We start from the raw sequence: 13,485 nt of genomic DNA, 5'->3' as shown, positions 1-13,485 counted from the left end.
GTTCTCACAATAACAAACATGGGATTTGTGCCACTAATGCTTTACAAAAAAAAAAAAGTCATGGGGCATCAAAGTCTACCGAACTCTTGAAAAGTGCCATTTACTCATGAAAGCACAAGATTTTGTGGTTGATAAAGTGAATTAAAAGAGAAAGTCTTACCTTTGCTTCCTTAATGCCAGGGCACAGTTTGCAAATGGTGGCCACTGCGGTGTCTTCAGAAACAATTCCATGTCCATCCTCATCAACCAGAGCAAACTCAGTCGCCAACCAATTCTGCCTCATCTTGCTTCCAACACTCCCCTCATCTCCACTTCCTCCCCCAATGGCACCAGGGTGGGACAACAGGTACCGCAACCCTGTCACCCAGATGTTGGCCACATCAGCAGATAGAGCGACCAGGTCCAAGGACTGGTACTCATCACCGTGAATGATGGAGAATGCTGCTTCTTCAGCCAGTTGATCTGATGGGCCGTTATGGAGGAAGGTCTCTGTGCTTTTTCCAATCCGGACTTCACGAATGGCAGAAATGTCAAGTCGGGCTCGGTCCGCATCCTTTTTGGAGGGTTCCCAACGAAGGCAGGCCAGTTCAGGGTCCAGAGTGTAGAATCGCGAGTAGATACGCGAGTTGGGTCGCACCTTCTTCAGCTCGCAGCCACCCTGCATGAAGGCGAGGCAATCTGCCGCACTGCTCACCTTCTTTTCTGATGGCATACTGCTGAAGGAGACTGTTTTCTTCCGCCCACCACTGACCTTGGCCACTGAGGGGTCCTTGAAAAGACAGAAGAAAAGACTGAGGACCATGTGAAAAAAGGAAGTAGCTCAGAGCCACTTTTGTTCCTTTAAGCTTAAGTGTCTAATTTCTGAGCCACTTGCATCACCTGAACAGAATTGCAAAAATACTGATTATTCTCAAACAGGTTTCCCCAAACACTCACCCGTCTGCCTTTGGTTGGCAAACAAACAGTCCAGCCTAAAACTCACACTATTAGCCAAGTCAGTGCACATATATAAATATACTTTTGTAAATACGAGTCATTTGCACGTAAATTGGACCTTCACGAAAACTTTCCTCCAGATTCACAAACGCTGCGTACACCCCAGATTTGTTGGTTACACCTATGTTTGTCAGTGAATACCAAACGTGCAGTTCATTTACAATTATCATAATCCACATCCCTGAAAACACCCTATAAAGGAAGGCATCAGATGTGCTAGCAAATGTGAATAGGGAATATGCGTAATAGTAATGAAACGGTTTTAAAATGAAGTGCATTCAAATCACAAAATATTTATTTAGCAAATACGCTGGTGTGGTCACAAAGAAAGTGGGGAACTTACAGTCATTGCATGTTCTGGCTGCCATCGGAGGTTCTTTTGTGAACTGAATAGTCCAAGAGGTTAAAAAAAAAAAAAAAAAAAAAGTGCAAAAAATCATCAGTTCATGCCGGCAGGAGGAGGTTCACCACCAAAAACCTTATCTGGTTTAGTTAAGCACATCACCAGTATCATTGGTGAAACTTCCCAGGTAGGCTAATGGTATGATGGTATGAAAAATGATATACTTCCCTTGCAACTGGAAGAGTCTTTAGAGAAATGAATTTAATGACTGAAGAAGGTCTTTGACTGAAACGCTGTAAGCTAATCAAGATTTGCAAACTAAAATTACAGTATGCAAGGCTTTTTCTATTTTTTCCCCATTATATTGTGAATGCAACTGCCCGCGATATGTGCTTAATTAGAGGTTTAACAGCATTAACACTGATCATACGTTATCAACTAAATGCGATTTATTACTATATACTTTATTAGTGAAACCTAAATGATTGCTTTCATATCCAAAGAAGAAACTGTCAAACCAGTCACATTAGAGGGCATACATTTTTTTTTTTTTTTTTTTAAATGCCACTTATTCTGGAAAAACAGTTTACTTTTTGGGGGAATTTTTGGGAATAAACAATTTCCAAGAGTTGGGAATAAACTATATTTTGAAAAAAAATTATTTATAAATAAATGCTTTTTATTTATTTTTTTTTTATTTTTTTTACATATGTATGTTATTTTTTTAGGGTTAATGTTACTCATTTAATGTTTAGTTAATTTTGTTTAATTACTTATTTAATTTCTCTCTATCAAAATGTATCCGTGGCAGTTTGTCTGAAAGAACAAAAAACATTCTGATGTCTTACATAAGATTTACAAGTGGTTGGGAGCAGGTGTTTTATTTTTTGTCCACACCAACTAATACTTTGAAAACACGAAAACTTTAATGAATCAGAGAATTTACGTCACAACACCTTTATGATCGAAAACAATTTGTTCTGCTCGTGTTTCATGAATGAGGCCCAGTGTCATGCTGGTCGGGATTGTCAATCAAACAGAGAAATATTTTGAAAGTGCCAAAGCTAGATTGCTTACACTTTTTGGGAAATCAACCTACAAACAGCTTACTTATAGTTATGTCTGCATAACAAGATTGGATATGGAACAGTATTTTAGCATCCAAAAATTTTGCTTTAAATCTCTAAAGCATGAAATGCTTTATCTCTTTGATCACATATAGCTCTTTGTGTTCAAGCATGTCTGTAGGCTTATGTAGGGCTTTACTGGTTGTTTAGATCAGTGTTACTATCAGACATAATTAATAATTATATCATTGGATCTAACTCATTAAAACCTCATATGGGACTCCAGTAAATGTAGTGTGCTACGTTTAGGAGCAAGTTTGGTTACAAGCAAAAACCTTGAAACACAAGAATAACACTTTAATATTCTATCTCTGCCCAGCCGTAAATTAATTAATTACCTTTAATTAATAATTATTTCTGTAGTTATTAATCAATATTTAAATTAATTCATTGGATCTAACTCATTAAAACCTCATATGGGACTCCAGTAAATGTAGTGTGCTACGTTTAGGAGCAAGTTTGGTTATTAGCAATAATTAATAATTATCAAAGATAATTATTAAAATCAATAGAACATTGATGAGAATCAATGTTAGCTTTTCTTAATCCTTTAAAAAAAACAATTATCAAAGATAATCGTTAATTGTTAACATCGATGAAACATTAATTAAAATTAACACTAGCTTACTGATCATTCAAATTCAATCAAAGATAATTATCAATTATCAAAAATCAATAGAATATTAATAAGGATTAACATTGACGGGGCACCACCCTGAAATCAGGGACTAATAACCAAATAGTAAAACAGTCTCAATATTAGATTGTTTTCTTAGGAAAATCGGCATCCGAAGAATATTGAACAATGAACGAAGGTTTGAATCCGAGCACTGACATCCCGTCAGCATGACACAGGCGTATGCAAAACAAACCAAAACACTTCTCTTTGTAATATAAACAAAAGTTTATTTATGCAGTAATATCAATTAATAATTAATACAGTGCAGTCAATAAACTTCCGACTTACAACTACAAACTAAACAGTGATATGATTAGATATGGAAATAAAAATAATCCTATAACACATTAGGTGTGTGTGTGTGACAGTGTGTGTGTGTGTGTGTGTGTGTCAGTGTGGTTAGTGAGAGTGAGAGAGAGAGAGAGAGAGAGAGAGAGAGAGATTATTAAGTGACAGCCCGAAAGCTGATTTCGCGATAGCTGGAGATAAAGCAGCCGTGTTCATCACTCAGAGACGCGGTTTTACGAGCGGGGCTCGTAAAAGTCCTGTGTTATTTGACTCCAATGGATGAACTCAGCTTCTGTCTCGCCCGCGATGGCGAAAATGCACAACAATCCAATTTGGTTGGACCACAATACAGCAAAACATATTCGTGATAATTAATACCCTGAGTATTAATAATAAGCAGACATGGCGATCCGTAAACTGTACAAGCAAAAACCTTGAAACACAAGAATAACACACTATAATATTCTATCTCTGCCCAGACGTAACCTCTTACTTGAATCGCATGAGGACACGGGTAGAATGTGTTTTCCTCTGTCCTTTAACTTTGACCCGGTTCCTTGAGGCTGGTGTGATGACGGGAGGCCGTTTCTTCGCTCTGTCGGCGGGCGGTACGGCTGTTGATTCTCGGCGGCCTGGCGGAGAACTCAGAAATGTCGACTTGAAGATGGAAGAGAAATCTTTAATCTCTTCACTTCTGTAGGCCAACGGATGAAGATGCGAATTTCTCAGCGGTCTCCTTCGGATCTGTTAGAGTGTTCGGTTGAACACAGAGTAATCTCAACTCGTCCAGCGAGATGGAGATTGTATGGCCACAGTTTCAAGTCGGATATTACTTCCTTATGCCACGAGGTTGCACCGGAGAGCAGCAAAAAGCTACGTCCGTATTCGGTGAACTAAGTCGCTGGAAGCGAATTCTGGAAGCATTTCAGAATTATTTGAACTCCTGATGATGTCATGTTTGAGGGACGTTCTGTTGTGTGCCTCATCCAATAGGAGTTGAGTGCTCGATCCTTTAGTGAGCAACGCTTCATGGATCTGTAGTCTGTTTTGGACTCCCTTTGTTTGTTTTTGGCGTGATTTTTATCAGTAAAATTTACGACATGGAATGTGGGGGCTTGAGTTATGTTTTTACGACTGTTAGGCCTGCCTTTGTCTTCTATCTGAATACATGAGGCCCAACACTTGGATCCAAACACACTTGGAAAATTGATTTAGCTTTATGTCATCTAATGGAACTGAACTGTGGTTCACTTCCTCTGGCCTTTACAGTATAAACCAACCATATCCTGCATTACATCACTGCCAATCTCTGAACAACCGTATTGGACTGTGCACGGACATTGTCTGAGCTGCCTAAAACATATGTAGCATCTCTCTGTTTTCTCTGCTTTTCTAAGCCATACATTTTTCATTTGGTAATTACTGATGTCTATGTACATAACTGAACTATATCCAAATATCATGCCATATTCTAAATTACTTTCACCAAGCAAGCTTAGGATTTTGGTCACCATAATGTATAAAAATGTGCCTAGGAAATATTCAAGATTGACTGCTTCTCAAGATTGAAGTGAACGGTGACCAGGGACAGAGCAATTAAGACATTCTGGCAAATATGTCCTTTTGTGTTCCATAGAGAGTCATGTGGGTTTGGAACAACATGAGCATTAGTACATGAAGACAGGATTTTCATTTTGGGTGAATGTATCCCAAAAAGTTCAGATAGATGACATAATACAATTTTGGTGTAACAGACAAAAGCAATAGCTGAATGAAGGCAAATCTGTCACCTTGCCTGACCCTAAATATGAGCAATAATAACATTGATGCTTGCTAAGGCACACAGTATTTTCTTGCTTGCATTAAGCCCATTTTCATTTTTGGTACATCTGAAGTTCATTAGCTTCTGCAGATTCTCTGTGTCTCTGTAATGAGAGTCAGAGTGATTAGTGCCAAAGAGCTTGGGCTGGAAATCCCAGATAACACATTCTAACTACTGCAATGACATAATGTGTTTCCTTCAGGAGACTTTATTGTGTATTCAATTCTAGACATTAGGACATATAGGCCAGTGCTATAAGCTCCCATTTTAAACCAGTAACACTCCTAGCAAACATAAACCTTTATTCTCCTTTGCCACTTGGTTAGGCATTTGAACATACCCCTAATGTTAAGTATTAAACTTTGGTGCGTAACTCCGTGTTCACGCTTACGATTTTAGCTTGGTGCATGATAAAATAGGCAAAAAAACAAACAAAACAAAAAATCCCATAGACTAACATTAAAGGAGAGACCTGAGCCATATCTAGAGACCATTAGAGATTCATGGGTTTAATCGGAGAGCTTTAAATTAACATGTGACAGTGAAGAATTTAAAACAGAAATATTTTACTATTGCATAATGCAATGTAATGTACTGTAATGTAAAGGTTGGTTGGGTTCCAAAAACATCAGTGTAAATATAAAATGCATCAAGAATAATGCTGACCAAAAAGAGAGAGAGATTTTAAGTATTTGGAAGTCATACATCCCTATTTTAGGGATTAACCGTCAATCATAATCACAATTATTTGTTTGAAAATTAATCATCAGCCAAATTTCATAATCATGACAGCCCTGCACTCAATTTTCTTAATAACATGTAAAAATCATATTAATGAAGTTAAATACAGTGAATGCATAGCTCCACATCCTTTCTACTGCATGTCAAAGAGAGCACAGACAAAACTAGGGCTTTAATAAAACACCACAATTCAGAATTCTTCTGTTCACACCAAAGAGGCAGTGGACTGGTCAGGTCAGTGAGTACAGTGTGCAGCCAGTGAACACTCTGACATGTTCGTTTGTCTGCCTCTTTATGCAGCTAGCGGACACCATTCCTCAAAGCTGCTGCGCTTGGATCAGGACCTGCCTGATGAGCCAACAGCCTGCCGCTGTGAATCCAGGTCAGCAGGTGTTCAGGCAGACTGTGGTGATAGCGGAGCTGAGACAATAATGGTGAACCACGTCGAGAGCCGAGACAGAGAGATCGCAGGTTAGCAGGCATGACCATGCAAGGCTAAAATGCAGCATTAGTGCCTGGACTCCCAAGAGCACCCACAGAGAGTAGCGTAAAAAACTGGTCGCTCATCTGTCTATCCACCCATGTCACCTACCCATCAGTCTTCTCCAGGAAACCATGACGACAAGTCTGCAAAGCTTTTAATGTATCGTTGTGGCCTAAAAGGCATCTATCAGACTTAATCCCACTAGGCACACTTAATTTCGCTTTGTTTTTGAAATATAGATGTGTTTTCTCTTTCTCCAGCCAAAGAATGGAGGGTTTGCCAGGGAGGCATGACAGGATGGAAAGGATTGCAAATGTGTATGAGAGGGAAATCTGAGGAATATTAAGGAAAGGGAATGACAACTCGCAAGAGAATTGTGGTATTTTGCTGGGGAAATGGAAGTAGAAACTGGGTAAAATACATACCTTTCCCCCATATAATATAACATTACAGTGATATTATAAGCCCTTTCCATCCATCAATCTGAGAAGGATAACAAAAGTATCAGACACAGTGGGGTGGGTCGGTGTGGGGGATGAAGTGTAGTTAAATTTAGACATGCCCCTATCTCCTCTTAATCAAGAGAAGAGGAGGAGGAGGAAAAGGAGAAAGGAAGGAAAGCACAAGCACTAGAGTGAAGGAGGTAATAATTGGAAGCTGGAGGGATTGAGAAACAGAGGACAAAGGAGAAAGGCGCATCTGGAAAGAAGAGCAGAAAATGAAGAGTGACAAGTGAAAATATAATAAGGACTAAAATGCTGGGCACTGGTGGCGGACAAGAGAATGTAACTCATGGCCTTTTTCCTTTCCTACCAACACTGACTAGCTTTAATAAGTGTCCAATCCCTGCCCTTAAAGGGGCATTTTATACAAACTCATCAGTGATTTGGCAAACTAACCCAAATGACATCAGTCTTCTCTACTGCCTTTCCAATATACAGTATGTGTTGATAAGTTTTTGGACACTTAAGACACACATACTGGGTTTTTGTTTTTTTCATTATATAGCTAAATATCAAACCAAGTGGCATTAATTTTAAAGAAACATAGCACAAACATACTTTTGAAGCAGAACATTTGACAAAAAGATGTTTGGTGAGTTTCAAATGAAAACAATAGATATACTGTAATCTGTTCTATATAATCTTTACTCTAATGGATGTTAATCTGCTAGGAAACCTGTGTGAACATCATACTGAACTTTATACAGTCTGATCTCATGAAATTTACGTGAACATGACAACATTTTTGTAATTCAAAATTTACGTGCTGAAAAATACGTTTGGCTGCAGTTTTCCAGTGAAATGTCCAGCTGAGGGTGCCAAAAGAGAGTAAAATGCTGTCATATTCAGATGAGGTTTTAAGGTGAATTTTAGATGGATGTTTTTAAAACATACCTCCCTAACTTAAAATGTTTGCCTGAACCAAACCATTAGTGTTTTAAAATGAGACGTTTAAAAAAGGCATCCTTACCAAATGAATGCCTAAACCTAACCATTAATATTTTAAAATACAGAAGCGAAATGAAAAATTAAATTTTCTGAAGCAACCACCTCATTTCGTGCCGCTTGTACGACTCTGTTGTATCATGTGTCTGTTCGAGGTCACGGCCAGACTTGAACCACAGTCCTCCGACTCTAAGTTCAACACTCTATCAGGTGAGCTACCGTGCAAACTACTTGTTCTGGAATAAGTGTATATATGTAGGTGGGTCTGTAATACAAGCATTAAAATGTACTGTTTTCAAAAGATGTGTTAGTGTAAAAAGTGTGTCGATATCATAAAATAGCAGGGTCTGAGTAATAGAGAGAAAAAAAACAAGTATTTATAAAGTCATTATCAGCTATACAAGTCATGATTTGAGTGAAAGTGAATAAAACACACAGTTGTTGTAGCGCCTCTAGTGTTCATTTCACCTGGAAACTGCAGGGAATTTTTCCTGGAGACATGTTTAACAAGTTTTGCAAAAATTTATAGTCACGTTTTCACTATGTGACCAGGTTGACTTTATAATGCATGTGGTTTCAAAAACGTATGACTTTTTCTTCTGTAGAAAACTAATGGAAATGTTTGGCAGAATGACAGACTCAGTTACTATTCACTTTCATTGTATAAAAAAAGATGCAATGAAAGTGAATGGTGACTAAAATCCTGTGTTCCATGGAAAAAATCATACTCCATAATACTCCACTCTCGCTCCATACAAGCAATGGAACAACACTCCAATCCAGCTAATGATTCCAGCTCTGAGAAAGCAGTAGATTAGTGCTGCCCGCACTACTCCCACCCTATGGGATCCAAGAGGTAATCTGTGCCGGATGGGGAGCCAGTGACTTACCAGGGTTAGAGGGGAACACACATGGATTAACCAACAACTAATTTAGAGGCCGTCAATCCTAACATCCAACTAACTGAAAATGTTGCTGTTTGGGCCAAAATAGAATTACGACGAGCAGAAAAGCGAGGCAGCGCTGATCTCCTGACATTGAGCTTGTCTATAAACAGCTTGATGGATGAAATGTGTTGTTAAAGCAAATAAGAGTACAGCAAAAGAGAGATTATGAAACACCTGTTCTTACCAAGAGTAAAAAACTAGGCAAATATGGAGGATGATAGGGAAGGTGCATCACGATCATAAATGGTTTTGATGCATTAAGGGCATTATGTCAATGGCAACAGTCCTCATCCAACTAAATCTAATCCAGTTGTTACCGTACTTAATAATATTAAGAAATAATTTAAGTATTGCAAAGTGTTAAGGAGAGTACAATTACAATTTGAAAAGCTCCTGCCTAATATCACCTGACAGCTATGGAGATTCCAGTGCCCTGATTCATTACTTGGAAATTTATTTATAATTAAACTTGTATCATAAAACTTAAATCGGGCTTTAATGCAATTATCCTCACTGAACATTGTGTTATGTCTATCCTGAAATAATAAATAATAATAATAATAAAGTTTGGGGGCCTGGTTAGCTCAGCGAGTATTGGCGCTGACTACCACACCTGGATTCGCGAGTCTGAATCCAGGGCGTGCTGAGTGACTCCGGCCAGGTCTCCTAAGTAACCAAATTGGCCCAGTTGCTAGGGAGGGTAAAGTCACATGGGGTAACCCCCTCATGGTCGCTATAATGAGTGGGTCTCGCTCTCGGTGGGGCGCGTGGTGAGTTGTGTGTGGATGCCGCGGAGAATAGAGTGGGCCTCCACATGCGCTATGTCTACGCGGTAACACGCTCAACAAGCCAGGTTATAAGATGCACGGATTGCCGGTCTCAGACGCGGTGGCAACTGAGATTCGTCCTCCGTCACCCGGATTGAGGCGAGTCACTACGCCACCACGAGGACTTAGAGCGCATTGGGAATTGGGCATTCCAAATTGGGGAGAAAATGGGAGAAAAAAATAAATACAAATAAATAAATAAATAATAATAAAAAAGTTTTATTGCTTTCTACACAGATGCATGATTGCCCTATTATTATCTACTTATATAAGATGTCATAGATATCTGAGCATTTTCTGGGTGTAAATATGACTAAAAAAAACTTGGTAGAAATATATTAGACTGTAACAGGCCTTTACTTACTTTTTTTTTTCTACAGTTAAATTAACTCTTTTGGCCTCACAATATCTAGTTAAAAACAATCAAATTTAAAAATGGTCATTTCCATTTTATCATTGTACAAAATCAAGCAGACGAGTTCATTGCTAGCCCATTAAAAACAGCTCTGGAAGTAGGGAAAAGCAGTTCACATTTACAGCCATGATTGCGAAGCCTGGCTGGTCTTGCACGATCGAGTGTGCAGCACTTGAAGTAATTGCCGGTCGTTTCCACAATCAGGCTCCTCTTATCACAGTTTTTTCACAGCCTACACAGATTTCAGTCTACACCGCGAGGTTCCATTCTAAAAACAATCAAGCCTGAGGCAGTCTTCAAAGCTGCTCTGACCGAGAAGAGAAAGCCCAGATACACCACTCACTCCAACGTCTGATTACCCTGCCAAGAGTGTGTTTTTCAGGCATTATTCATTTCCTAAAAAGTCCTCTTCAGCGTTCAGCATCCCATAGATTGAAGAGAGAAAGGGAAGTCCAGCAAATAATTTGCTAAACCTTAGTTCTGTAACATCTAGACAGAATAGTGCGGCCATTATTATAGGCCTAGTCTGTTGATTTAAAATCTGTTTCACACGGGAGTCTCAGTATAGTATGGGATCAAAATCCCATCAAAAGTATTGAGGTATATATTTTTCACTGTATCTGGTGTTGTATTTTTCCTTTGTGTGTTTATTTTATTTATAGCATATTTTTTGTATATATTTTGTGAGACTTTGATCTTTAATGTTTTTATTATATTTATAAAAAAATTAAAAAATAAAGAAAATTTAAAAAAAGGTCACGGATCCAAAAATAATAAGCGTGAATCAAAATAATAAGCTTGAATCAAAATAATTAGCACAGATCAAAAAATAACAAGCATGAATCAAAAATATATAAAACATTTAAAATATGCTGCAAAAACTAACAACAGAAAAATTAAAGCAAAGTCATCAGAATTGCAAACAAAATCATGTTTTCCTTGGTTATATTACTATTTTTTGTGCTCTGATAATTTTGCTCATATTTTCATACGTTTACACTGTATTTTTCTTTGCTTTTGTTTCCAAGTTCTGCGCTTGGTTTTCCAAAACTTGTGAGTAGAGTTTCATGTAAATCAGGGGGCATTTTGCGTCCCTATTTGTCCACTAGTTCTTGATCGACAGCTCCTCCTCTAGCCAATCATTCGAAGAGGGGAGGTAACGTCACTCTAATGCATCTCCGACGGCTGCTGCTCAATATTTTATTATTTGTGGTTTATAGATATGCTTCTTGTGTCTGTTTTGAGTATATTCTGCCAGTTCTAGGAAACAATGTGTTGTCCGACTAGGCCATTATCATAGTCCGTTAACACATGTATCGAGTCAGCTGAATTTAGTTAGCAGAGTCTTTAGTTTAGGCATTATTTAAGACTTCCTTGTTTGTAGGTTATTGGCTGCATATCTAAAAAAAAAACAAAAAAAAAAAACACAAGTCTCGGCTGGTGTGGATGTTTGATGCATGTTTTTACTAGCTGTACCAATGTGGTCGCGAGTTCAGAACTTGATCCGCTTTTCCATGTTGCTGAATGTGCCGTTATGTACTGATCCTACGTTGGCATCGTTGGCACGGCTACATGTAGTTTCTTTCTCCACGATACTGTAGCGAAATCAGAAACAAGTGACCAAGCGTCCCCACATCAATAAATAATGCAATAAAGTTGGCTTGATGTTGGACGTTCTTTATTCACAAATAGTCGCAAATTTAGGAACGGTCTCTAAAGATACAGGCAACATTGGCGCATACATAACCAAAACATTTACAAAAACTTCCACAACAGAGTATACAACTTCTGTAACATTTGTAGCAAATGACTTACAGGCACACAACCAACTCTAAAGTGTGCATGTAGGTGTCAGCAATAATGCACACGTTTGATATAATAATTTTTTTATATAAATTATATAATTAAAAATTATATGTAAGCATTTCTGTATTCATCAGTATTGTAATAGGCCTTGGTGTCAGGATCTGGATTTTATTTCATGGAAAAGCGGATCAAGTTTGGTTCTGAGTTTCAAGGTTTTTTTTTTTAGATATGCAGCCAATAACCTACTAACAAAGAAGTCTTAAATAATGCTTAAACTAAAGACTCTGCTAACTAAATTTAGCTGACACTGGATACATGTGTTAACGGACTATGATAATGGCCTAGTCTGACAACACATTGTTTCTTAGAGCTGGCAGAAAATAGTCAAAACAGACACAAGCAGCGATACGCTTTATATATGCTTTTTATATTATTTATCATCCATAAATAATATAATATTGAGCAGCAGCCGTCAGAGACGCACTGGAGTGACGTCACCTCCCCTCTTCGAATGATTGGCTAGAGCAGGAGCTGTCGATCAAAACTAGTGGACCAATAGGGACGCAAAATGCCCCCTGATTTACATGAAACTCTACTCACAAGTTTTGGAAAATCAAGCGCCGAATTTGGAAACAAAAACAAAGAAAAATACAGCGTGAGCCTACAAAAAAATGAAAATATGAACAAAATTGTCAGAGAGCACAAAAAACATGATTTTGTTTGCAATTCTGATGACTTTGCTTTAATTTTTCTGTTGTTTTTTGCAGCATATTTTAAATGTGTTTATATATTTTTGATTCATGCTTGTTATTTTTTGATCTGTGCTAATTATTTTGATCTGCGCTTTTTATTTATTTTTGTGCTTATTATTTTTTTATCTGCACTTATTTTTTGATTCACGCTTGTTATTCTGATTCACGCTTATTTTTGGATCCGTGACCGCAATACTTTTGATGGGATTTTGGCAAATTGTTTCTTCATGTTTAAAGCATAAATCTAATTACATTGTTAGATTTATGCATAAAACAAGGAAAAATTGTTCCCATGTTACATGGAAGTATCATATAATCTGAAATTCATCTACTTTGCTCCAACCACAAATGCAGTATTTCAAATATCCCAACAAAAACTAAAAGGTATCCAATCCCTCTCATTCATCATCTTCAACCCCTTTTTGACTTAACTGCTCTTGAAATTTTCAATTACCCTCTATCTAGCTTTGAAAAGATTTGTTCACCCTTTGCAGCATTTGCTGTATTCCCTTGCTGCCCAGCTTCAAAGAACCTCAAAGATGCATCCAGACCCCTCCCGAGACTCTTTACCCAGAGCAAGTGCATGCTGGAAGGAGACAGAGCAATTTAACAAGGGTAAAAGTGCAGTCATTCTTTATTAACACTGCTGCTGCATTCTAAGTTGGCATCAGAGCAGTTTTCCATGCGGTAAGACAGAAGAGAGAAAACTCTACAGGACAGTTCTCTGGATTCACACAGCCTACATGGTAGCTGACACTGAGTAGAGCAAACATGTTCATGCATCTTTTACTAATCATCACCATGGATTTA

At 38.0% G+C, this 13,485-nt stretch overlaps 1 protein-coding gene across 2 annotated transcripts in view; it reads right to left on the bottom strand.

Annotated features, from left to right (window-relative positions):
* Positions 1 to 13,485, bottom strand: part of LOC127447831 (inactive phospholipase C-like protein 1) — a 115,331-nt gene that overhangs the window by 24,679 nt on the left and 77,167 nt on the right. Inside the window, exons 2-3 of one of the 2 annotated variants that reach the window (XM_051709919.1) lie at positions 1,340 to 1,382; positions 161 to 769 (exon numbers count right to left, since the gene is read on the bottom strand). In XM_051709919.1, coding sequence (XP_051565879.1) covers positions 161 to 769; positions 1,340 to 1,345 — 615 coding nt within the window. In that variant the 5' untranslated portion in view covers positions 1,346 to 1,382. The remainder of the gene's footprint in view (positions 1 to 160; positions 770 to 1,339; positions 1,383 to 13,485) is intronic. The other variant, XM_051709918.1, reaches the window with a different exon arrangement.

This window comes from Myxocyprinus asiaticus, chromosome 11 (assembly GCF_019703515.2).
Source record: "Myxocyprinus asiaticus isolate MX2 ecotype Aquarium Trade chromosome 11, UBuf_Myxa_2, whole genome shotgun sequence".
Taxonomy (NCBI): domain Eukaryota; kingdom Metazoa; phylum Chordata; class Actinopteri; order Cypriniformes; family Catostomidae; genus Myxocyprinus; species Myxocyprinus asiaticus.
Note: the sequence above shows the minus strand (reverse complement) of the source record. Positions and strands in the feature narration are given on the sequence as shown.